At 40.0% G+C, this 26,887-nt stretch overlaps 1 protein-coding gene across 3 annotated transcripts in view; it reads left to right on the top strand.

The window, feature by feature from the left end:
- LOC108925072 (WD repeat and FYVE domain-containing protein 3) overlaps positions 1-26,887 on the top strand; it is a 74,080-nt gene that overhangs the window by 16,629 nt on the left and 30,564 nt on the right. For 2 of the 3 annotated variants that reach the window (XM_018736796.2, XM_018736794.2), the window contains exons 2-18: positions 4,171-4,381; positions 5,624-5,747; positions 6,681-6,790; positions 8,674-8,835; positions 9,560-9,752; positions 10,384-10,570; positions 11,076-11,242; positions 12,708-13,175; positions 13,671-13,772; positions 15,479-15,672; positions 17,265-17,722; positions 19,663-19,746; positions 21,125-21,302; positions 22,301-22,515; positions 23,130-23,242; positions 23,831-24,065; positions 25,759-25,859. In XM_018736796.2, the coding sequence (XP_018592312.1) occupies positions 4,202-4,381; positions 5,624-5,747; positions 6,681-6,790; positions 8,674-8,835; positions 9,560-9,752; positions 10,384-10,570; positions 11,076-11,242; positions 12,708-13,175; positions 13,671-13,772; positions 15,479-15,672; positions 17,265-17,722; positions 19,663-19,746; positions 21,125-21,302; positions 22,301-22,515; positions 23,130-23,242; positions 23,831-24,065; positions 25,759-25,859 (3,271 nt within the window). In that variant the 5' untranslated portion in view covers positions 4,171-4,201. The remainder of the gene's footprint in view (positions 1-4,170; positions 4,382-5,623; positions 5,748-6,680; positions 6,791-8,673; positions 8,836-9,559; positions 9,753-10,383; positions 10,571-11,075; positions 11,243-12,707; positions 13,176-13,670; positions 13,773-15,478; positions 15,673-17,264; positions 17,723-19,662; positions 19,747-21,124; positions 21,303-22,300; positions 22,516-23,129; positions 23,243-23,830; positions 24,066-25,758; positions 25,860-26,887) is intronic. The other variant, XM_018736797.2, reaches the window with a different exon arrangement.

Consider the following 26,887-nt stretch of genomic DNA (forward strand, 5'->3'; position numbering starts at 1 on the left):
ATTGTCCTCCTGTTCTTTTAGTCCTTGGCAACAGAAGGCTCTTGCCAACCTTAGCCTGTGCTTTTTTTTGAGTTATTAAAAAAAAAAAAAAAAAAATCATCACTTCATCATTGCTGGCCTTCCTCTACCCTGTCTGTTTTTAATCTGCTAGAGATGGAGGGATTCAGGTGGCTCTTTGATGTCATGTGCAGTTTACAAGACTTCATTTTTTTTTCCTTGCCCTTGAATAGGGTTATTGTAGTCCACATACATTTATTCTAGCATTAGAAAAATTTAAATTTAAAAAAAAAAAATTACAATTCACCATATTTCCCTCCAAAAGATTTTAGGGATTATTAAATCTGAATGTAAAGTTTGCATACCTTTACTGTTGTGTATGGGTCTGACTCCTGCATACTCCCACAGCAGCACCCCATTCAGTCACACCAGTAAGCTGGCAGTCTTTAACCTCTCGTACACAAATTGCTTGGAGCCAGCCCTTTTGACCTGTGTTCGTAGATGGGGCATTGCCTTCATCAGTTTGCATGCATACCTACAATGCAAAGAGAAGCTTTTCTGTGCAAAGTCCTGTTTTCCCAGCATGACCCCAACAAACTTAAAAGGTTTTTTTAAAAAAATATACTATAGAATAGACACTTATTTGTGTTTGTCCTTGTGAGGTACATAAAACGCTATAAAACCTTTGTTTCTTTCACTCTAGGGTCTTTTCCGAGTGTGACTTGTAAAGAGTGGACATTTTAATTTTTTCCATATACAGACATCCCTCCACTTGAGTAAATTTGATTTACGTAAAAAAATTCTAGCATACACATCATTTATGGATAGTGCTTACACAAAACATCTGAAATGCGTTAAGCGCAAGTCAGCGTAGCCAGACAAGGCAGGAAGCTGCGCCTTCTCAGTTCTCACATGTTTTGAGCCACGAATGCATCTCCTCTCATTATTCACAACGCCTGGTTGTAATGTGCCCTTGAAGAAAACGTGAACTGTCTCGCAAGTGTACAGCAATTGATTTGGGGAGGAAATTGAAAATAATAAGGAAGCATGAAGGTGGACAAAGATTGTCTTTAGCACGGGAACCAAGTGTAACCATATCGACTATGAATCCGATAGTTAAGGATGCTGCACGTATGATGGAGCACACAATGATGTTGAATGGTTGAGGCGGAAGGGGACTTTGACGTACGCAACTTTTAACTTACGTAAGGGGTTGAATGATCTGTTGTACCCTGGATGAGACACCAGTCCATCACAGTTCATTTATAATAATTGTTTATTTTTATAGAACTGATTTAAAAGCAGCTTCTCAAAGCTGTTTATAGTAAAGGTGTCTGCTTTACAACTATAATGCTAAGCAAATATACAACAAATATTAACTCAAAAAAAAATTACAACTACAGAAGACAAAAAAATTACCCATGAGCAAGGTACTTGTCCAGTATTGCTCTATTGAAAATTGCCCTGCTTTATAAATGGGATAGTCATAAGTGGCTTAAGACTATAAGTTGCTTTGAAGCAAAGCATCAGATAATTGTGTGTATGACAGATGATGAGAGGGAAAGGTGGGCCATATTTATTTAAATGCATTATTTATATTAACCCTGGATTTAAAGTTGTCAAGAGCAGAAGGATCCCTCATTTTCACAGGGAAGGAATTAATCAGTAAGGGATTGCATTTCTCTTTACATTCATCATTCATCATATCTAGTACTTTTAAATGTAACAAAATTTAATTTTTTTTTCTCCATTCAAAGGTTCGTGCCTGTAATACTTTCCAGAACTACTAGACCCTACCTAGTTCTGTTGTCTTCTTTTTTTTTGCACCTTGTCACTCAAGAGATGTATATTGTATTTGCATTGTTTGTTTTGTTCTCTGAGATGTATGTTGCTTTGGGGAAAAGTGTCTGCTGAATGAATAAATTTAATTATGTCAATGGGTGTATTTAATGGCTTTTTTTTTTTTTATAGTTTCTTGTGAATTTCATATTGGGCATTCGACTATAACAAGAAAATACCTCACAGTGTAAATAATGTAAATACTGTCAGCAACAAAAGCTTTCCTCAGTCTCATTATAAAGCAGACCTTTTGGGAACATGTTATGAGGGAAAATCCTGGCAGACATGCATTGTTTCTCTGATCACACTGTTTATGCAGCTATTGGAAGATCGTAAATATCAGATGTAACCTACTTTACAGTCGTGAACTGTCTCGGTGCAAAGTAAGCCCTGGAACGCTTGTTTGGGATTCTCTCTGAACAAAGAACAAAGAATGCAAAAGGAAGCAGTGTTATTTAAGTAATCAAATACAATAGGCCTTTTGCCTTTCCATCATATTGTAGTTCTGTGTTTGAATGTTCTCAAGTTGTATTCAGAGTTATTTGTTTGTCGCAGTGTCTCAGATTGGAGATTTGATTAGAAAAATATTATAGAAGAGCTGTTAACAAGGCTGCATTACACTGAAACAGGAAGGGTTGTTGTGGAAGGAACGGATATAAAAAAAAAAAAAAAAGACACGCTTTCCCACAGTTTCGGTGGGGGACAGCTTTGTGAAGCCTGATTAACAAAACTATATGGCTTTGGGATGGCAGATGGTCTGTCCTTAAAATAGGATTCAGTGTCCAGCAGGATTTGGAACTCACTGGACTCCTATATCGGACAGACAGTGACAGTGGTCAAGTCACTCACATGATGAGATATGATCGATGTCTACTGTTAAATGTATTGACAGGCCATAATAAGGTAATACTGGTTTTCCAAGTCTGTTAGATTAGAATGTACTGAAAATGTGTCAGTGTTTGCCCAGATTTATACTTTATTTGCAGGGGGGCACTAAAGTCAACATCCAGTGTGGCATATATTTTTCTCCAGTTTTATTAACAGTTGTGTTGGGAATGAAATTTAAGCTTCACATTAACTTCAGTCATTACCGACTCATTATTCATTACGTTACTGTTTCAGGGCACGATGTTTGTCCGTATCTTGGGAGTATTTTGATCTTGTTCCAAGAGACTGTTTTCCTTGTTCCTTGTCTGTCTAATTCTCTATCCTGCGCCACACACTTTTAGAAACAACACTGTTTTTCGAGGGGGTGGACCGCGTTGAGCTTCCGGCGCAAGTAACCGGAAATGATGAAAAGGAAGGAAATAATGGTCAGCTGTGATGGTCATTCATGTCTTGGCTGCAGATAACTTAAAGCATGAATAAAATGTACTTAATTCAGGCATGAATGCAGACTATTAAAGCAATTTACCCATCTAAAATTTTTTGTTTGTATTTGCAAGGTACCAGCACAGTCAGGAGTTTTATTCTCATTTAATTGCTGTGCAGAATGTCACTGGCCTGTTTCACCCCTTTTATTTTTTAAATTTTTTTTAAATTTTTTTATTTTTTAACTAAACACCAAGCACAAAGTATTCTCATATCCAGTTAACTGGTAACTTCCTGGCAGTATTATGTTACATTTTGTGAAGAGTGTGAAAGTGCTGCTGGCCTAATGAAAAGAGCTGGGTTGACATTAACTGCTTGTTACGTAAAAGTAAGACACACACCTCTGTAGATTCCTGATGCAAGGTCCATATAAAGTAGGGTACAGAAAAATGTAGTGGAAGTCTGCCAGGTGAAACACTGTCCGAAAAAGAGCGCAACAAATAAGCATGACGCACAAGATGGCAGAGGACCGGCCTGTCTGAAACAAGTCATGTGTATAGGCATGTGATCCTGGCATATTTCATCACTTATTCTGCTCTGCATGCACTCCTTTTTCTTATCCAACCACTTTAACAGACATTATGTCCTGAAATCAAGGTTTAATACATTTAACATATTAGGAAATGAAAGTATAGTATTAAAGAGTTGCTTTGCATAATTATTTCTTGTTGCCTTGGTTATGGTGATGCTCAAAGTACAGAGCTTTCAGTAACACACAAGTCTGTTCCTCTCCAAGGAGAAAATGGCAATTTATTTTAGTTGGGAATGTTTCGTTGTCTGTTCCACTCGCTCCTCGACTCTTTGTAACCCCCCCCCCCCCCCCCCCTTTTTAAGTCTTCCTCTCATTTTGACTTTGTTCTTTGGTACCCTGGATGGCCCTGTTTGCTGAGAACCTCTTTGTCCTTTTGCATCAACTTGCAATGCTCTGCGTGACCTCTCACCTTTTCTCTCTTTCACACACAGGGCTGCCTTTGCCCTGAGGACACCATACAAGATGAACATGGTGAAGAGGATCATGGGTCGGCCACGACAGGAGGAGTGCAGTCCGCAGGACAACGCATTAGGCCTGATGCACTTGCGACGCCTCTTCTCTGAGCTGTGCCACCCACCCCGTCACATGACTCAGAAGGAGCAGGAGGAGAAGCTTTACATGATGCTGCCTGTCTTCAACCGCGTGAGTGGGGCAAGGAAGGCAGGGGTACTTGGGATAAAATGATTGCCTGTTGAATCTGCGAGATGATCTCTCCAACTTCTTTGTTCTTGTGCACAAACAAGGAGAAACACTCCAAACTCTAAAATAGCAGGTAGCATAGTGGTTAGAGCTGCTGCTTTGCATTTCAAGGACTCAGCTGTGAAGCTTGCATGGTAGTACTACTGACAAAGGTACTTACCCTGAATTGATACTGAAAAAATATCCAGCTGTTTATATGGAGAAAAATAAGCTGCTTTGGAGAAAATTATTGGTTAAAAATGATTTAAAAGTTACTAAGTGATGTCACAGAAATGTAGTTTTAGCCTGTCTGTACCACCTGTAATGTATGCAGCGACCTCATTGTTTATGTTCATGTCGATGTGATCCTGCTACTGTTTACACCAGTTGGGTTCTTAAAAGATTATTATTTCTGGTCAAGGATATAACAATTGCATTCATACAGTTAACTGATCTCTTTTCCTGTTTTAAGTAGGGAAAACTGGTACTAGAGTGGTTAGAGCTGGTGTCTTTGGACCCAAAGGTCACAGGTTTTGAATCCCACCTCCAGCTGTAGTACCCTTGAGTAATGTAATTACTGTTTATTTTTTTATGCCTGTTATTTGTTTTGTTTTGTGTATCAGTTCTGTTCTGTGTCTACTGTTACCAAACGGTTGTTTAGCTCCAATCTAAAAGTGAAGTGCACTCCTCACTCTGAGGAGAATACTTTTACAGAGACACTTTGTGTTCATTAATCACTCAGTAATGATAATGATCCAAACACTGGTGTAAAAATGGGCCTGTATTATCTGTTAAGTTCAAATAATATAGTTCCATGGTAACATCCAGTCTGACTTTCTTGCACACTACCAGGGGCAAGCAGCAGTAGTAGTCTACTTGTGCGTACACATCTCGCTGTTTCTTGTTTTGCCTGCAGAGTGGTTCTTGTTACTGCTTTATTTTGATGCATGGCCTTCAGAATGTGGCGGGGGAAATTAATTTGGTGCTGAACAAGTAAAATCTGCATTTTATAATGTGTTTTTGAGACTTTTCAGGCAGGCTTTCGAGACAGGAAGTGGAGGTGACCCCTTACCCCCACTCTCGTGAAAGATGTTTTAAAGTGTGTTTTTTTTAAAGGCTCTTCTGTATCTGAAGGGTATTTGATGTGGACAGTCTACATTTCAGCCTGGCATTTGACCTTGTTCACCCTTGCTTTTTGTCACCTAGGTTTTTGGAAGTGCTCCTCCCAGTACGATGACAGAGAAGTTCTCTGACCTGCTGCAGTTCACGACCCAGGTCTCCCGTCTCATGGTGACGGAAATTAGGCGGAGGGCATCTAATAAATCAACAGGTACGCAGGACTGCTGTGTTAAAGTTTATGTTGAGCCTTTACACAGCTGCTACTCCTGTATTGTATGTAAATGTTTGTGTACCTTAAAAGAAAAAAATGTAGGAAGGTGATCAGGATTTGTCTATCCTGAGGTTTATGCACCTACTTGTTCGATGAACATTGGTGCATAAAGTGGAAAGAAACTAGGTTTACTTACAAATCACAAGTCTGCAACAATCTCTCGTTCTCCTAGTGTAATGTACAAATTGTATTTTCTCTGGTATGTACGTCGCTTTGGAGAAAAGCATCTGCTGAATGAAGAAATGTAAATATTTCCTTTTGAATGTGGTTGATTTTCATGTTAGGGGGGTTGTTCATTTGTTGTGAAGTAACATGTTTTGAAGATGCCCTCTACAAAATACACCAATGTTCACTGTGCTGTAGAAACTTTTGTACAGTTTCCTTATATAAGGGCAAGCATGTTGTGTAACTTAATTTTTAGTACATTGTGCATCCCTTGAAATATTGAAATATATATTGTATGATCCACACACCTGTTATAGGATCTGCTTATTTATTATTTATCTGCTTATAGTCCTTTGCTCTGGAGTATTTTGGTTATTGTAACAGTGGAAAAAAGTTTATTTGTAACTAGGTTTTTCAAAATTGTTTGTTTTGTATTTTACTTTTGTGACCAAGATATCTTCAGCTCTGGTTATTTCTTTGTTCTCAGAGTATTTGAGTTGCTGAATTACATGTTGGCATTTTGTAGTGTAATGTTCTTCTCAACAAGGTACTTTATTTGAAGGAGTACTCTCTATATAAATTTATAAGTCGAGGTCTGCAAAGACAAAGCCATGAGCTAAATAATCAAAAAGTGCTTTTTAGTCCCCGATAATAAAGCTAGCTGTCCTGTCTTTAAAGAGGCATCTGTGGCGCTGTTGTTTCTTATAGAGGCGGCCAGCCGAGCCATCGTACAATTCTTGGAAGTGAACCAGAGTGAAGAAGCCAGTCGTGGCTGGATGCTGCTCACCACCATCAACCTGCTGGCGTCATCTGGTCAGGTGTGTATTTCTTGGACTTGGGGTGGGGGATATCTTGGGGAGGTAGGTATCTTGGGAAGTCTTTCTGCTTCATGGTGCTTCTGCTTGATTCTTTCCCTTTCTTGTAATCCCTGGCAGACTACCCACTTTTTTTTTTTTTTTTTTTTTTTTTTTTTAGTATGTTTAAATTTAATTTTTAGATTGGATCCTTCTCAAGACAGTCTCCTAGCTCTTAAGACAAAATAAAGATATTCACCGTGGGTTAGTAGCATCTGGCTTTAGTAATAAATCTGTTTGAATATGCAACTAATTAAATGATATGCTAATGAAATACCATTAAAAGTGTTAGCAGGGGGAGAAAGCAGAAAGGCAATGAAGTGCTTTTAAAAGCTAATTCAAGTAGGGTTTTTCTTCTGTTTCAAAGAGATGATATTGCTGAAGTTCAAGCCAGAGTTTTCACCTCTGAAGTGCAGTTAGAATGCAAGATATTAAATATGAGAAAGCATGTTTCTTAAAGAAGTGAGATTTAACCCCCCCCCCCCTTCATTTTATTAACTATTATAGATGTTCAGTGTTCCCTATAGCCACTAGGATGCCTGGAAGGCAAGGTGTGCACTGTGGTGATTTATCATGTTCCAGATGGATTGCTTTATTTTTCACACCACAAGAAACACAGCGGGAGCAACTAGCTTCTTTCAGAGGAGGCATGCCCAATCCCACCCACCCTGACAGACCTCTTACTGTTGTTGTTTTGCTCTGGAGGTTTGCTGTCAGAATCTGGAAGCAAACATGGGTCAAAGTGCGCTTTGGATCAGTGCCTTTTCTGGCTGAGCCACTAGGAAATCTCCCTTCATACTTTACTTACTGTTTTCATTAGATTTTTTTTTTTCCTCCATTTGATATGCTGTGAAATGGATTATCATTTTAGACCAGATTAATACTCCTGCAACACACTTGGTGCATGCCAGTCACAGGGTGGTAGTATGAGTATCTATCTGTTCTTGTAGTCTTCTAACAGACATTTGAGTCCTCTGAGTTCTTAGGATAAGCAGAAGGGGATTTCAGACTTAAAATTGTAATGTTTGATTGACATGCATAATGTGTTCACTTTATGATTTTACTGTTTTTGGTGCGTTCATTCTCTCAGGCAAATTTTACGGGTGCCAGTTCAAATTTTTTCTTGTTCCGCAAACAGGTTTTTGTTAACTCATTTAGACCTTGGGCAGTTTCTTTACATGAACTGTAACTGCTGTCTGGGAGAAAAAATTCTACAAGTACCATTTCATGAAGTATATTTGTGATTTTGTTGTTCTTACAATAGTGTTTTTACTCATAGATATGTGGCCTTGCTGAATGAACATACTCTGTTTCAGTTTTCGCTTAAGTAATTGGTGGGAAGAATGACATTTTCCTGCATTAGCACATGAAAGTGCTGCTTTGGCTAGCAGACTTGGATGTGAAACTTTCATGTGAAACTGAAGTTCAGGCCTTTAATAGAGCAAATGTTGTCATTAATTTCGATTATTAGATCTTTCGTCACATAGCTGCTGTTGAACTCACTATGGTTTTGTCTATGAAGAGAGTGTTTAGCGTAAGGATGTCTTGTCCCAGAACAGTTTCCTGTCATACATGCACTTTTTAAAAGTTTCTGTTCTGGGCAGTGAAACTTGGGTTTCCCAACAGTAACATGACTATGACTTTTTTTTTAGACTGGAAGGAAGTTGAAACGCCAAGTTCATGTGGGTCACTGCATGACAAATGTGTTGCTTCATTTGACACTCATGAGGAATGATGAAGGGGTTATTGGATTGTAATGGCCTCTGAATTTTATGCAGTACTGTAAATGTCAATGTTGACATCCGCACTGCTCCGTTCGAAGGACAGAACCACTTTTCTCTGTTTAGAAAACGGTGGACTGCATGACTACCATGTCGGTGCCCTCCACGCTGGTCAAATGTCTATACCTGTTCTTCGACCTGCCTCATGTTCCCGAGGCCCCTGGGGCTGCACAAACAGAGCTGCCGTTAGCAGACCGTCGGGCCCTCCTGCAGAAGGTCTTTGTGCAGGTGAGACCTCTGGTATCCCACCTCTAGTATGTCTTCCTGAATCAAATGCACACTGTGGTTTCTGCTTATCTTACACAAGCATCCCACACATCTCCCAGTCTAACTGGCACTAACCTATCAGAAGTGGTACACAGCAAGTTCCGCACTGCTCAGCCTTTCCAATTAGCTACACTTTCTACAAAAGAAAATAAAAGTGCTGTTTTCAGGTATTCTTCAGTGCTTGGTGAAATGGGGTAAGAAATTGGCTTTCAGATGTTCAGTCAAAGTTTCCAGTTTGAGGGGCCATGACCCTGCTCGGGACAAGCGGTTGTTGATGTTGGTTAGTTGGTTCATCAGACAAATACAAAAATTTGTCAAATATATAATGAATATTTGTTATTTTTCAGTCTTTTTTTAAGACAATGCTGGTCCAAGTTGCTTGTCTGCCTTCTTTTCTTGGTTATACCTTTTGGGTACGTAAATCCAGACATGTTTCTTGTCTCTTCTAATAATAATTTCGTCCTGGGTAAGGTATGTGCTAAATAAAGATGAAGTGATGGGTTGTAAGAGAATTGCTTTTACCAGAATAATAAACTTACCGTGAACAAATTCATACAATACAACACTTAGCAGTATTTTTTATCACTTGTGTGAGTATTACATATTTAGCTTGTTGTGCAATCAATATGTCCCATAGTAAATGGGCTAGCTGGGATTTATCACTGTCTCCCTGTCCTTGGGTCAGATCCTGGTCAAGCTGTGCAGCTTCGTGTCACCAGCAGAGGAGCTGGCTCAGAAGGATGACCTCCAACTGCTTTTCAGTGCCATTACCTCCTGGTGTCCACCCCACAACCTACCCTGGCGCAAGAGTGCCGGCGAGGTGCTCATGACCATATCCCGGCACGGTCTCAGCATCAATGTGGTCAAGTACATCCATGGTGTGTGTTCAGGGCAAGGTGGAGCTTTCTAGTGTATGTTATGTTTTTACACCATTGAACTTCTAGTGCAGTAGAAAACTCACATAACATCTCTAATCTTGTCATGTCTGTGGTGGTGAATGTAGGGTCTGCTTGTTATGTATTTGGTGGGCATGGTTGACCAGGCTGGCCTGCAGGAATTTCACACAAATCTGTGGCATTTGCAGCTGTGCTTAGCAGTCAGAAGTCTGACAGAGGAGTTGGGTTTCAGTCAAGTGGAAAAGTCAGGCAAGACTGAATGGTGTTCAAATGAGAATATTATGGGTAGATTAAGTGAAGCCAAAGGGTTTAATGCTGGGAAGTTCACAGTAGGAAGGACACCAGGGTCAGTGAAGCTCTAAGGAAAACGTACAAACACCTCAGGAAAACCGAGAACCAGGTAATGTTATATTTATATGTGTATATCCTTTAAACAAAGACCTCATTGTCTAGTAACCTTTAGGTAATTTTTTTCTTTGCTGTCAGAGCTGGGTTTGTATTTTGTGCTATTCGACAGTAAAATGAATTGTTCTTCAAAACAATTTTCATTGGCAGATTTGCCATGGTCTGGAATGTGATGCCTGATGGGATGTGAATTCTTTCCCACTCGCAGAGAAAGAGTGCCTATCCTCATGCATCCAGAACATGCAGCAGTCTGATGACCTTTCTCCCTTGGAGATTGTGGAGATGTTCGCTGGCCTATCGTGCTTCCTCAAAGACTCCAGTGATGTGTCCCAGACCCTGCTGGATGACTTCCGTATGTGTCAGGGGTACACCTTCCTCTGTGACCTGATGCTGAGGTGAGATTTTAATTCCCACCCTCCCAGTTTTCATATGTTAGTCTCTGTGTGTTTCACAAGCGCATTCCTTAAGAATACTTTGTGGAGAGAAATCCAAGATGACCAGTTTCCTGTTAGAAATAAAACATCTGTTAATTTCTTGGTATTTGATGAGAAATTGAACAAAGCTACCTAAGTTATTAAAACTTACAGCTGAATGATACAGCTGTGAGCACCTGGAGCATGTAATCTGGTGCATTCGTTTGCCTTGTGAGTGTGTGTGTGTGGGCAAATATCTAGCAGGGTCACATAAAATAGTGTTTATACAGTCAAAAATGTTCTTTTAAAATATTCCACTTTCCTGAGCACATTGTGGACAGAATAAGGTTTAGTAAAGTATTGCTTTGACACACACAGGCAATCATTTACTTGCTTGCAGTTGTGGTATTAAACATTGCCCTCTTGACACCTGTGGACAGGTCTGTGGATCAGTAGGAACCAACCCTGGGTCCTGTGTTTGTTCTAGGCTGGAGCAGGCCAAAGAGGATGACTCCAAGGATGCCCTGAAGGACCTGGTGAACCTGGTGACATCCCTTACCACATATGGCGTGAGCGAGCTAAAACCGGCAGGCCTCACCATGGGTGCGCCTTTCCTCTTGCCAGGCTTTGTGGTGCCCCAGCCCTCCAGCAAAGGTCTGCTTCAAACCCAGTCCTGATCACATGCTTGTTGGTATTGTTGAAAGTCAAGCCACTGACTGATATTACATCATGAAAAGAAAATGCTATTGTCCATGTCATTTTGGTTGTCAGATTGAGTCTCACATTAGACTTTTGATACATTTAATTTGTGGTGACAGACCTCAGATATTTTAATTTACTGTATTGCAGGGCAATATTAGCATGAGTTCAACCTCATTTTAATCACATAAATTGTACTGTTATAACACTGCAACCATAAAGCTTTATTAAAAATAATTGTCATTACTCAGTGCTGTTTGCGAAGTTTGTTTTGAACCAGCTCAACCACTGTCATAAGAATGTGTAATTGTTATGTGTCTGATATGCAAAAATGCCACTAAAGGATCTGTGCTGTGAGTAGTTATTTGGTATTCAGAGATTTCAAAGAGAGCTGGTGTAATTACGTTACAACCCTGCGGTATCTGCTCTTGTACAACTCTTAGTTTGGGAGGCTGACATCACATGGCAGATTGATAGTCCTTAAAGAAATGCCAAAAGTATATTAATGAGAGCACTGAGTATTTAAGCCAGCCATTCATTTAGCAATTTATTGTATGGGGCTTAAATTTTTTAATTTTTTCCATTTCTTTTGTATTTCCTTCTAAAAAGGCAGTGTGGTCTTTACATTAATTCATTTATTTCATGGTTTTCGCCAGAGTGACTTGCAGTGTTAAGCTACCTACAATTATTTACCCATTCATACAGCTGGGTAATTATATTCAGCCTAAATTGATGCAGTAAATTGCTGAAGGTGGGATTTGAACTGCGACCTTCGGACCCAACGACAGCAGCTCTAACCACTTCGCTACCAGATGTTCCCCGAAAAGTTTATTAGTCTGTAGTGTTATTCCATAGTAAAGTCCATACATCTGTACATGCATCCACAGGATAGTTTAGTATTAAGAGCACTGTCAAACAGACAGTTTGAATTTCACTTGATGATTTGCCAAATTTATGTCTGTTATATAGAACCTCCACATACCAAGCGACAGTTTGCTTTATCATTTAAAGGGTTTTGTGCAAAGCAGTACTGGCAGGGAAGAAAGTTCCTGTTCTTGTTTTCCTCAATAATGTGTTGTATAATTGTTGCTCTCAAAAATTGCATTAGCGCAAAGCATAAGTTTGCCAGAATGAATGTCAGCTGAAAATCCTGGAAATGTCGTTTTTTTATTTTTTTTTTTTTATTATTTTAAAATTGGTGCAAGATATTAGATTCCCATGTCCTTTTGTAGGAGTAGGGGTTGGTGCATTGCACCTCTCCTTTCTTGCTGTCACCAACAGAAGCTGATTTCTTTTAAGAATTTTGTGAAGGAAATTAGCATTGGATCTGTTTTTTCTGATTGTTTTTTTTAAGTCATTGTTCTGATTCTATGATTTGGAATCATTGATGGTTCAAATTGTCCTTCTTTTTAAATCCTAGGCCATACAGTTAGGAATATCCAAGCCTTTTCAGTTCTCCAAAATGCATTCCTCAAAGCTAAAACCAGCCGTCTTGCGAGCATCATCCTGGATGCCATCTCTAATATCTACATGGCTGACAATGCCAACTACTTCATCCTGGAGGCCCAGCACACACTTTCCCAATTTGGCGAGAAGATAGCCAAGGTGCCTGAGGTCCAGGCCAAGTACTTTGAGTTGCTGGAGTTCGTGGTGGTCAGCCTCAATTATGTGCCGTGCAAAGAGCTTTTTGGTGTGAGTGTGCTGATGAAGGCCAGTACCTCTTACCAATGCAGCATCATGGCAGCCCACACCCTGCTTAAGTTCAGCCGCCACGACCCCATCTTCAGTGAAGTCTTCCGAGAGGTTGGGCTCCTGGAGGTGATGGTGAACCTGCTGCACAAATACGCAGCTCTCATGAAGGACCCCACACAGACCCACAATGAGCAGGGTTAGTAGTACTCCTGACCTCTGCTGGTTTTTGGCTTTACCATACCTCTAACCTTTGTTTTCCAGAACACAGCACATTCTTAATCAGTTTATAAAAAGTAAGAGTAATATTAACTTGTGTAATGCATGTGAGTTATAAATTAACGGAACGGTTTTGTCATTTGCTGTTAGACTACCTTTTTATTAATATTTTGAGTAAAACAACTGGTAGTGCTGATTCACAGCTCCTGGGCTCTAGGATTTGACATGGGTTTGAATCTGGATCTGTGTGTGCGGGGATTATGTGTTTCCTTTCATGGTTTAAAAACTTGTTTCAGATGAGTGGTACGTATATATTGCCTAAGTCACCTTGGACAGTGGTGTCAACTAAATACTAGTTAATCATAATCTTACCTCAACTAGAAATGACTTTCTGTCTCTGAATTTAACTTTTTATAAAAGTAGTGAATACATTAACGGTACCACAGCTCCACATTAATTTCTCCATTTCTTCCAGCTGATTCAAAGAACAACCGTGTGGCAGAGGAACAGAAGCAGCTGGCCTGGTTGGTCATGGAGACTCTTGCTGTGCTCCTACAGGGTTCCAACACTAATGCAGGTGCATGTCGGTGTGTTTGCTCTCCTCACCACCATTCTCTAGGTGTTTTTCAAACTAGGCATCATCCTAACTTGAAACCCAGGTCCACTTGGGAAATCTTTTACATTTTCTTTTGAAATTGCATTCTCTGTCTCACCAGGACTAAATGCAGGAATCTAATCCTGATTATTATCCTGTGCTTTCGTTTGGATATAATCCATAGGTCCCTGAATGGAGTCTGCTCCCTAGTATGCAGTATATTTGGGCTACAGAAAATTTTTTTTTTTTTTCCCTTCCCTTCTTCTAGAGAAGTAGTGATAAATGGCACATCTGTCAAAGGTTACGCAAATAGTGTTTTTCTTATGTACAGTATTAATGGTGACAAATTGCCAGAGATTGGTATGTACTTCTTTCTCTTGTTTTGTCTCTCCCATTCTGTACATTGGGTTAGGGCCAAATCGGCTTGACTGCTTCTTTTTTTTCTTTTTCTTTCTTTTTTTTTTTTTTTTTTTTTTTTTTTTTTTTTTGTTTGAGGCAAAAGAAAAGGGAAATGGCGGCTATTCACTTGGGATCAGGCTGACACGGTGGTTTTGTTTGTTCTGCCATTCCCAATTACCAGTATCCCGCCGTTCTCCACAGGACACTGGAGCTGCCATGTTATAACAGACCTTTCCCATTCCCCAAAAAATCAAGGGGGTGAAGGCCACACTTTTGATGTCAGTAAAAATTCACTTTTGTGTTCACTGGAGGGTGTAAACCTTGATGTAAATGGAGGCTATTACAATATTGATGACTCGGTTCTCCAGGATAGAGCTGAAGGCTTTTAGCAGGCAGCTGTTAAGCCACATAATCACTGCTGCTCCATATTTACTGTCAGTGTCTGCTGTTTGAATTCATGCATGAGGAAAACCATAATGAGCAGGGGAACATATTATGCAGATATTTTTTACAGCTGCCAAATAATTTACCAGATTTTTCCTTTGTTTTTGCACCTTTTGTGGTGGATATATGTTAATAGTGTTAATTAAAATGACATTTAATATAGCTGTCTCAATCTATAGACATTTAAATTATATGGATTACACATGCTTTTAAATGGATAAATTGATTTCAAAATCAGTTACTACAATACTCAGAGCGTTAACGAAAATGGTATAGAAATGTTATATAGTGCCTGGATAAAAGGATATAATTAAGGCCTTTTAAACAGTTACATGGTTTTGTTCACATTATGGTTATGTAACTTTAATTCCGTCCATTTATGTTCTTATTAGTTTTACTCATCAAGATAGGCAAACGAGGCTGAAAGTTTAAAACCTTAACCACAGTTTTTGCTTTTGAAGGTGCCTCAGTGTTACCATTCATGCCTTCCATGACACTTTGTTTACAGCCGTTTTAAACTCCCAATTAAGAGGATTTTTCAGTTAATAGCAATGGTCAAGGATGCTAGGTATATTAAACCCTGCATTAAAAGTATTGATGGGCATTTGTGGGGAAAAAGGCTGATGTCACAATTAGATTTTTCTGTCGTGTTCTTCATAGCTTATTTACTTGACTGTTTTATATATTATTTGCACGCTTTTGGAATTTGTACTATTATACCTTTTTTAAAGCTCATCAACTGTTGCCATAGAATGATAAAGATAGAAGTGTCATTTAATGGATCTTAACGTGAATTTTGGTTAAATAGTCATCGCATAGCTTAGCTTGTTCCTGTTCCCTCTCAGGTCTGTTCCGTGAATTCGGCGGTGCGAGGTGCGTCCACAATATTGTGAAGTACCGACAGTGCCGCGAACACGCGCTGACCATCATTCAGCAGCTGGTGCTCTCTCCCAGTGGTGAGGATGATATGGGCACTCTGCTCGGTCTCATGCACTCAGCTCCCCCAACAGAGCTGCAGCTCAAAACGGACATCCTCAGGGTAAGTGACATGGCTGTTCTCCTTCTCCTCCTTTCCATGGGCATGTTTAATTCATGCATGCCTTCACTGCAGGAGCACAACAAGCTTCAGAGGCTGTTTAACTGAGTTTGTATCTGTTTTCATGAAACTTTTGATTTTTCTTCAGAAAAGATGAGTGTTTAGGATGCATATACTCTTATAGTTCTCAAAAACTAATTGCTGCATGTATTTCCATATATGTGTGCATCTTGAAGATCTTTGACTAGTTTTTGTTGAGACATTACTAAATGCATGTTTTTCAGTAATTTTTTTTTTTTTTTTTTGTCTGTTGTGATTGTTGGCAGTATGAAATGTTGTTATGGACTGATGTTTCCAAGAGGATGTATTTGTATTGGTGCTATAAAAGCTTGATGCTTTCTGTAAAAGCCAGTGTGCTAAGCACAGCATGACTCAAATGATTTTTAGTCTGCAAAGAAGTCAAATTATCACTTTATAGGAATGGTTTGCTTCACACCTAGCTCTGTGAATGAAGGCCAACGCAACTGTGTCTATTATTCTTCCAGAACTTCCACAACTTCAGTGCAACTGAGAATGAGACTTAGATGAGGCTGAGTTTCTAGATAATGTGTTTGGAATTGTAGGGACCCTGCTTGGATACTCATGCTTCTTATGTAATGCTCAGTCACTGTCAGAGTCATCAAAAATTCTTAAACAATTGTTGTAATATGCTGTTTCTATCCCTGCTGCTTCCTAGAAAAGGTTACAGGCTGACTTCCCAGTATCCTAGCTGGACACTTCATTTTACTGGTTGTGATTTTATTTTTTTAAGTATAGCTGCAAGTAATTGAGGAAGTCTTGTGTCCAAAGGAGGACAACTCAGAGCTTCTTGTCAAGATAAACAACAGTGTCTAAGATTAATTTTGAGATACTTTGCCCTCACAGCTCTGAGTCATTTTTGGCTGCTTTATCCTACTCACTCAGCAGATTCTTGCATTGAAACTGACAGAGATTTTAGTGTTTATTTTTCTTTTTCTCTATTCACTGCCCCTTTTATATAACACTATACTTCATTTCTCCTGAAACAGGGGATAACACTTCACTGCTTAATGAATGCACAGTTTGTCAAGGGCCGCATATGTGCAGTGTAATGAACATGTGACAAGTTGCGATGTTTCAGTTATTGGACATACAGGTAATATAAATCAGCACAGTAGTTAAATGGTGCACATAATATGAATCAATGAAGGCAATGGCAGTGGAGTATGTGGGTTACAAGAATGATGGCAATAATAACAATAATATAACAAACAAGCAATAAACAAGTGAGCCATCTAACATAAATTGAGGTAGTGCTTTAGAGATTCATAATGTTACCAGGAAGGTATGTTAATGGAATAGCATACAGATGGAATTTCACAGATGTTCGAGGGGTAGTACTGAAACGTTATGCTTGAAAACAACTTACAGTGACCTTATCAGACTTGTACTTGGTTGCTTGGCAGCTGATGTCCATGTAGCCCCAGGCAATGTTTTTTGTTTCAAGCTGAGGGCACCAAGACCTTGTTGTGTTCCACTGCTGGGATGTTCTTGATCTCCACACCATCCTTCCTCAGGCCTTACTCGCCGTGCTGAGGGAAAGCCACCGTACACGCACAGTCTTCCGCAAAGTGGGCGGTTTCGTCTATGTCACCTCCCTGCTGGTGGCAATGGAGCGCTCCCTCTGCTCCCCGCCGCGCAACGGTTGGGAGAAGGTCAACCAGAACCAGGTGTTTGAGCTTCTGCACACAGTCTTCTGCACGCTGACCGCCGCCATGCGATATGAGCCTGCCAACTCGCACTTCTTCCGTACCGAGATCCAGTATGAGAAGCTGGCAGATGCCGTGCGCCTGCTAGGCTGCTTCTCTGACACCAAGAAGCTTGGCCCAGGGAGCGTGTTCCCGTCCAATGCACAGCCCTTCCAGAGGCTACTGGAGGATGACCCTGTGCTTGTGGACAGTGTGTGCCCCACATTAAGGCACTGCAGCAAGCTCTTCATTTACCTGTACAAGATGGCCACAGACTCCTTTGACAGGTATGATTTTGCCTGCCTACAGCCACAGGTGTTTAAAGGTTTCTTCTAAGTTCTTATTTCCTAACTAAAAAAATTCCCATTTTAATCTTCAGTTCTGATATTTTGATTTTAAGGGTAATTTACATGTAAATTATTCTAATAATGCCTTTGTCACAAATGAGAGAGAGCTGTATAGGCAAAGTAAGATTTCTATAAAAAGGATGTAGCCTGTGGTTACTTTATGGGCAATCTTTTTTCATTATTGAAAAGATCACTGATTTTATTAATGGATTAATGTATTAAGTTTACTGGATTTGCTGTTGGTTTATCTTTGTCGTGTTATGCAACATTTCCTTTTTCTTTTCTTTAGTTGTAGTTGGCTTTGATGTTATGATTCCTTTGATCAGATTTGTGTGTTTGAGCACATGTTGTACAGCACACGCCATAAGTTGATCTGCTGTTAACTGAAAAATTTCCCAAATGTTTTATTGAGTGACTGCTTGTTTTTTAAAGTTTTTTTTTCTAGCAAACTGTAAAAGAAGCTCCTCTGTCTCTAAAGGAGCTCGTTAATCATGAGTCGTGTTGGGCAATCCACCATGTGCGGTATTGTACCATTGTTGTGGCTCGCCCTCAATCCGCTGCTTACGCATTTGCGGGCAGCATTATGGAAGCGAAGACTTAAGTTGCTCTGACATGATTTGGTAGGATTTTCACATGATGGCAATGGTGAGCAGTGTGAAGATATTTACAAAGCACTGTGAAATTGACAGGGTTTTATGCAAATTAGTCATTGGTGTAGCTAAGATCACAGAAAAAGGTATGTCTGAATTTAGGAAGTTTAATGATTCAGTTAGTTGCCCAATGTGGTTTGTTCTTACTTAAACAATAACTGATGACTTTTAAAAAGCTTTTCCACTCTGTTGCTTACACTTTGGGGGCGAGGCAGTGAAACAAATGCAAATATCTTGTGGACTACTTATAATGTAGTCATTGTCACATACCACAATATGTGTCATACAGCAGGATAATAACAAATTTAAAAAGACATTAAAATCCTAGAAGGAAAATGCAGGGCGTTTAATGAAAGTTGCATAAATAATAATAAAACATTCAACTAAAGCCTGTTGTTTGGATTCCCAAAATGGTTTGTTTGAAAGCTGATTATCCTTGTTGCAACGAACTCTTAGTTTATTCAGTTTTTTTATTTTTTTTTTTTTTTTTAAAAATATATATATAAACATTAACTGCATGGTTCACTAGATGGCTCCTGGTAAGGTATATTATTTGTGACCAAGAGTTTCTCAGCATCTCAGGATTTTTTTAATACATTGTTCCCCGATACTAAAACAACTATTATTTGCATCAACATATTTTTGTTACATTTCATAATATACTTTTATCTATTTTCCAAAGCTCATAGGCTGTTGGCTAGGTGGTGGTGATTGCAGTTGCGTGGATCTTATAGCATCTTTTTCAATGCTCTGTGTATGAATTCTCTCATTCCTGAAAGCTCTGATCTCGCTTCGCTTGAGATAGCACAGAACAAGTTGTGCCAGTGAATCTGGAACTCCAGAAGTGCCTGTAACTCTTGGAGTTGATATGATGGATGAGGGCAGATTAAAATGAATGGACCAGTATAGTACACAGTCACTGATTTAACTGGAACTCCATTCAGCCCCTCTGGTGCCGCTGACATGTTGGCACTAATACATATGTGCACATATGCATACCGTTTTGTGTATCGGATGCTGCTGTTTGATACTAATATTTGTGTATTGTGCAACTTAAGCATGTTTGTAATTGAGCTGTGGTCCTCTCTGTGCTCCACTATGAGCAGTGCTGTCTACTGTGTACTAACAGCTTCCGTCCCTGTTCTCTCTCTCTCTTCCCTCTGTTTCTTCCCTACCCTTCTCTCCAACTCTTCTCTCTCGCACCCTCACCGTGGTGTCACGTGGCTATAGTCGTGCTGAGCAGGTGCCCCCCTGCCTGACACACGAGAGCTCTCTACCCTCCCCTTGGGGGACGCCAGCACTCACCCGGAAGAGGTACTGCACTCGGCAGTTTTCCTTCCCCCCTCAAACTCCCTGTGTCATCAATGTCTTTCTTCTTTTTGTTTGTCCGCTATTTCTTATGCATCAGCAAGTTCCTGGCTCTTACAGCTTGCGGCTGCAGTCCTCCCTCCCCCACATCGTCTGCCAGTTGTGCTTAAGTGTCTTGAAAGCATTCATTTTCAGTCAGGAGCTACGCTTCGTAATTTCCATTATAGTGATAAAACCACTGCTCTGGCTCAACAGTGAATTTTCATTCGGTGCCATGTGAATGGTGTGTGCACTATGGTGTCATACCTGCCAGTCACTGTTTCACTATTCCAGCTGGCACACCTGGGAATGTGTTGTTTGACAGCAGATTTTTTATTTTTTTTTTTTGGTGTTCATTTGGAATTGTAATACACAATATTCTCAAACAATTTTTAGTTTGTTTGAATCATCTGGGTTTATAAAGTAAATTATTTTTATAAGCAATTTGTTGGAATATTAGAAATCATCTGATGTCCTTTTAAAACTGGATATCCAGCCAACAGTAGTATGCAAAAATCCTCAGGGGTTAGGTGTTCAGTTTAGTGACTTTCATTGGCAATAGTATGAAAGAAATGTATAAAATCTATACATCCAGATCATATCTTTAAGAATATATGTTCACTTTTGTCATCTTTTGCTCTACATTTTCAAGTTTGCTGTTCTTCATTTCATTGAATTTACAAAAACTACATTTCCCATAAATTGCGGTCAGGAAAATATTTGGTATAGTATTTTAAACACTGTTTTGAAGCAAGAACAAAATTCACTACATCCTGGTCTTATTTGTCCAATGACCTGGGAACCTCTGCCTTGTCAGTCCAAACCTAGAGTCTGAGAGGAAATTTCCAGCCGCTCAGGACCGCGATGGTCCAGCTGTGGTTCAGGAGGTCAGGGTCTTAGAGGTTTTTTGCTGTAGCCTTGACTGAACCTATTGAACTCCTGTTCTGTGCTCTTACTGGTACAAGAGGAGTTCGAAAGCCTTCAGGCTTAATCCTCAAAGATGGAGCAGTTCTCCTTTAGATGATGCTGCTCTTGTCAGAGTTGGTGCTACTGATATTCCTTGTACATGTGGTGCCTTCAGGTGTTGAATCATTTTCTGTAATATGTGCAAAATGGAAATTTTAATAGCATACTTATTTATTCTGAAGGTTCAAGAATAGTGTTTTTTGTAAATCTTTCTAGTTCTGAAATTGTATGCTTAGCACTTAGTAAGATTTGTAACATGTTTAAATGGATTACTGTATGGCGCTTCAGAGAACACAAGGCAGTCTGTTCCCTTGAGATTAGCAAAGGCTGGCTGGCCAGTCGCTTCCAGGCAGCTCAATTAACCAACGTCTTCCCACAGACACGTGTATGGAGTCCCTGCACCGGTTCCCATCCTGCCCGCCAAGGCTGTGGCCGACCTGAAATTCCATCCAGGCAATCCATCCCAACACGCCTCAGATGCTGTGGTCATCCACCCAGGAGCAGTGCTGGCCATGCTGGACCTTCTGGCCTCAGTCAACTCTGACACCCAGCCTGAGGTGAGGCCTTGCAAGTGGACTGTGTTAGTCTGCATTGGAGAAGTCAGTACTTTAGCTAATCTTGCTTACTGAATGTTTGCTACAAGGTCTAACCACTTTTTAAGAGCCTTGCTTAGATGAATGATAAATTACATGAAGTGTTGTATAACAAGTCAAATTAGGTAAGGAGGCTAGGAACTTTGTGCAAAAGTACTCACATTTCTTCTTTTTAAATATGGTTTTCTCACTGTCATGATCTGATTGTGAACATTTCCTTTATAAAGGCTTGTTTGACAATTCCTGTCATATGATGAGATAAGATCAGAAAGGGTAGGATCACAGCAGGATGCGATGGATTCCTTTTTTTTTTTTTTTTTTTGGGAATCACAAAACAGGATTGTATGGAAAGTTTCAGTTCCACTATTTTTGATTTCACTGCGGTTACGTAGCAAGACAGTTGAGTAGCAAAAATGTCCAGGTACACATAAATGTCTATATAAGTGACACTGACTGGTGGCAATGTTTTCACAGATAGGAGAAAAAGTAGAATGTTACCATTTTACAAATGTAAAGTTATCCTGTAGAAGTAATTTTAGAAAAATGGCGAGAAAATAATTTCATGGGCAGTGTTACTGGGAAAGGGTCAGTGTCATACATACTGGAAGTGTAATATTTTTCTGCCTTAGTATTTCTACTCAAGCTCAAGTGGCAGAAGTATTTCTTTTGCTTTTTTACCGAAACTCAGCAATGTCTCATGAAAGCAGCAAGTGTATGTGTTTTGTTATTTTTGTAGCTTTTATCCAAAATGATTTACATCTTTTACCAGCTTCACAGAGCTGGATATTCAGGTTAAGTACTCTGCTTGTAGACAGAATAGAAAGTTTCCATCTGGGGCTTCAGCCAGCAGCCTTATACATCTGAGTCTGTCTTTAGCACTGCAAGCAAGCTTTGGTGATGGTGTCACATGTAACATTTCAATGACATGTGATTCCCCCCCGTGCTACCACATCCCACCCCAGCATGCGTTGGATCTGCAGCTGGCTGTGGCCAACCTGCTGCAGCTGCTTGTGCATTCGGAGCGGAACCAACAGGTCCTGTGTGAGGCAGGCCTCCACTCCCGCCTCCTGCAGCGCTGCGGCTGCGCCTTGGGTGACGAGGAGCACCCGCTGCATCCGCCCCTGCAGAGGATGTTTGAGAGGCTGGCCTCACAGGCACTGCAGCCCATGGCACTCAGGTGAGCCACAGTGCACTCCCTGTCCAGCCGAGTCATTTGTTCTTTCCCAGGTGCAATCCAGACTTTTGTTTCGCTGAAATGGATCTGAAATTTCTCTAATGACCTGTGCATTTGAATATAATGACCCTTGCAGATTGTAACCAGATTCAAATCCCCAAGCTATAAAAATAACTTAAATGCATTCAGTTTTTTTTATTACAAACGCAAGGATAAGTGTTGTGCTTCTCTGGAAGTGGATTCCACCCCCCCCCCCCCCCCCCCCCAACATGCACAGCCAATTAACCAGTTATTCATAGTGCACTAGATCCTTTGCAAGCAATAACAGGAAATATCTAGCTTTTTAGTCATTCTTCTAATGAAAAGTTAGCTCCTTTTCTCTGAATCCACACAATTTTTTTTTTTTTTTTTTTTTTTTTTGTGCATGCATCACTTTAAAGCAGAATGGTAACACTAATGGTAAAATACTGGTATAGTGATTAGGTAAGGCAGAATTAAAGATGGAGCAGTTTACCCTCAGCTGTGTTTAATAGGAATGCTTGTGCTTGTTTCCCCTCAGCTTGTGGCATCTCTTGTCACGTGTCGTGACTGTGGGGTCTTCTTTCTCTGTTCTTTAGGGAATTTCTGCGTTTGGGAAACCCACTGAACTGTGGGGCTTGGGACAAGAAACTCCTGAAACAGTATCGGGTCCATAAGCCCAGCTCACTCAGCTATGAAGCAGAGATGAGAAGTAAGAGGCAAATGCATCATAGTGCTGGCAGTCCAGTCATATTTATTTATTTAAACTCCTGCTCATGATTTTGCACTTCTATGCATCAAACTAATATATATTCAGATGAGATTAGAGACAAAAATTTTCTGATTTGTGAAAAGTGTGGTTAACATGAATTTCAACATTAAATTTAGTTGTTTGGCAATCATTCTGATATGGCTGTTAGAGTGGGGTATGGGAATTTCATTTGAATTCATCACTAAAAAAAAAAAATCGTGTCTTACTATTTTTGTGACAAACATTTGCCTGGAACATTGATGCTCTTCATTTTATGTTGGTGCCATAGAAATGTCTGTGGTAGAGTTTGAATAAATTATTTTATTTTAATTATTTATATTGTTTGTAGGGAAATATTTAATCTTTAGTGGAAAAAAAAAATTCTCTATTGACTAGGGGGCAAAAGTTTTGTGAAGTGACTTTGGGGGAGATCAGAAATGTGTACAAGTATATTATAATGATTCCTTAAAAAAAGCATATCTATAATTAAGCAGGTCCTAATGTTACCCCCATGTTGTTAACCTTGTGTGGTGTTACCTGCTCCTACAGACAGCATGACGATGTCCATGGAGGGCTTCGGGCCCGACAGTGTGTTTGCCGTGAGTGAAGACAACAGCCAGTACAGAATCAGCAGGAGCCTTGTGCGCTCGGCCGAAGGAAGCACCGTGCCGTTGACCAGAGTGAAGTGTCTGGTCTCCATGACAACGCCGCATGACATCAGACTGCATGGCTCGTCAGTCACGCCGGCCTTTGTGGAGTTTGACACTTCTCTCGAAGGGTTTGGGTGAGGAATGCTTTACTTGTTTTATTTATACATTTCATTACCGGGAATGGGCCTGTCACAGCTTACAGTGTAAAAACAAGGACTTGTATTTTGAAAGGAAAATAATTTAGCAATTATGGAACAAATAAAAAATAAAGCTTGGAAGGGACAAATTTAAATTAAAGGAATATGTTTTGGAATAGTTTGATTAAATGCAATACATAGTGTTCATTTTATTTTTTTATCCCTTCTTATTGCCCTAGTTTTGTTAAACAAAAAAAAAATGTGCACACATTCTCCCCATCTGTACTCATGAAATATTCATGTGAATTCCCAAGCACGATGCTGCTGGATCCCCTAACAAGAGCTGAACACAACCTTGACAGCTGTGGCACAAAAGGATTCCCAGTCTGTTTTCTTTTCTCTTTAAGAAATTGTATTATTATTAAATGATTGGTCTCCGTTCTGTGGGGGCCTGGAGCTTGGAAGAGCAGCCTTGAAGAGTCTGGCAGGGCTGACAGTCAGAGGGAAGTAATGCGAAAGAGAGACGGCTTTTTATTCTCTCCCGCAACGGTGGCAGAGAACTACCTCTCCATTTCCACTAGATTGATTTCATCTCTGTATTGACGTGGCAGCCTACGAGTGACTGGTTCCAATTATCTTTAGTTATACCTAAATGTGGCCAAATGCCTACCACTTGGCCAGGCTTGGAAAGGATTGTACAAGGCAGTGAGGGAGAGGATGTGTATATGTAATGCTTTCTGAAGATTTTCTGCTGTAAGACAACTATAAATACTAGTGTTCCAGAAAGTCAGTAGTTTGCAGTTACTACCTTGTGAAAACAATAGAGCCGGGGCACTCAAAGCTGACCTGTAAAGAATTACTGCTATTGAACTTTAGGTTTATGTTATGTGCCCTTTTTTCATCTTCATTTATTGCTACAGTGCTACAGCAATTTCTACTGTTTTTTACTGAAAAGCATGAAAAAGTTAAATTTTCACAGTATTTGGAAACTGCCTCACAAAGTTGCCAAACAGCTTGAATTAAAATTTTGTGAGTAATTGTAAATCTGACATGACATTTTCCATTCATTTGTTTCACAGGGATTTTGGGATATTAGTCATCACACTAAAGCAAGATCAGTAAATTCCGCTATGGTCAAAGGCAGATTTGTTGCTTTGCCCTTTTTAACATTTTTAAAAACTTGAATTCTTATTATCCCATCGTTTGCTCTTCTGTGCCCATAACCGTTGCACAGTAACTTATGTTCCATATACATTCTTCTCTATAAATATTATAATATAAATGTATTTGTAAGTAAATGTCTGTATCTAACTGGTAGGTGTGTTTGTCTGCATGAACGCGTTTTGTGCATGGTAGATGTTCCAGTATTGACATTGATCAAGTCTAGCCTGGCTGTTAGCCTTTCTTCCCCTGAATAATATTGTCAAGGTAACTTTTCAGAACTGTTTTTGAGCCATTTTTTCAGCTCCTGCCTAAGATGTGTTGTAGCAATGAAGCATGAATAATATATTGCAGACCTCTGTGTTTATGTGTCTGCCCGATGAATCTAGTAAAAAAGTGAAAATAGTGGATTCATAAGACATACTGATTTATTATAAAACCTTCTGACTATATTTGTTGTGGAATGTCTACATCACTGTGTTGTATTTAAACCTGTTTTAATGTCTTGTGTCCTCAACTATTCTATCAGGTGCTTGTTTCTGCCAAGTTTAGCACCCCATAATGCCCCTACAAACAACATAAACGCATCAGGAGTCAGTGATGGAGCAGTGGTCAGTGGTATTGGCACTGGTGAGTATACCCTTCATGTGGAAGAACTCCTTTTCTCAACAAAAGTGGTCATGTACTCCCACATGGGCTGATTTTGGCCAATAATAATCCAAGCTGCTCCAGCATACCTGGCACTGCTTTGAATGTGACAAATGTAATTTGCTCGTAATATAGTGGTTAAGGACTTGGACTTAAAACTTAAAGGTTGCCAGTATAGCAATTTTAAATTAATCCATTTAGCCCTTATCCTGTATGCGGTGGTCTGGGGTTTAAGTTTCCTCCTGGCTAAGGAATATCACCTTGGGGGCAGCCTTTGCACCCAAACGTCGTAGGTTTGAATCTCACTTTGTGCTGTAGTACCCTTGAGCAAGGTACTTACCCTAAATTGCTTCAGTAAACTTACCCAGCTGTACAAATGGGTAAGTAGTTATAGGTAGACTAACATTGTAATTTGCTTTGGAGAAAAGTGTCAGCTAAATGGATACTTAAGGTGTGAGCCAGGTTCCATCCTGGATGGGATGCCAGTTTGTCACAGAGATCTCTCTCTTTTTCTCACACACACACACACACACACACACACACACACACACACACACACGGTAAAGGCAGCTTTAGAGTCACCAATTCACCTGAAGCATGTATTTTCACTATGGGAAGAAACCAGAGCACCAGGAGGAAATCCATGCAAACGTGGGGGGAACATACAAACACAGGTTAGGACTCAAACTCGAGTTGAACACCAACACAACTCACTGTGACCCCTACCTACTTTAAATCACTTTTGGTTAAAGGCATGAGCAGAGGTGGGCACTGACCACAGATGCTCTGGTCCTCCGTAAACCCGGTGGAACCTGCATGCATACAGTGTTGACAGAGTGACAGGCCCTCTGCTGCCCTCCTTCATTTCCTGCCTTCTGGAGAGAGTGGACATCCTGCATTCCTCAGTGGACTGAGGTGCTTGTATGTATATTTAGACACCAGCACACGTCCTGTGACCTATATTTAAGAATGACGTAAACCTGCTTGGTGCTGTTGGGATATACAAGTGC

The sequence above is a fragment of the Scleropages formosus genome, chromosome 6, assembly GCF_900964775.1.
Source record: "Scleropages formosus chromosome 6, fSclFor1.1, whole genome shotgun sequence".
Taxonomy (NCBI): Eukaryota; Metazoa; Chordata; class Actinopteri; order Osteoglossiformes; family Osteoglossidae; genus Scleropages; species Scleropages formosus.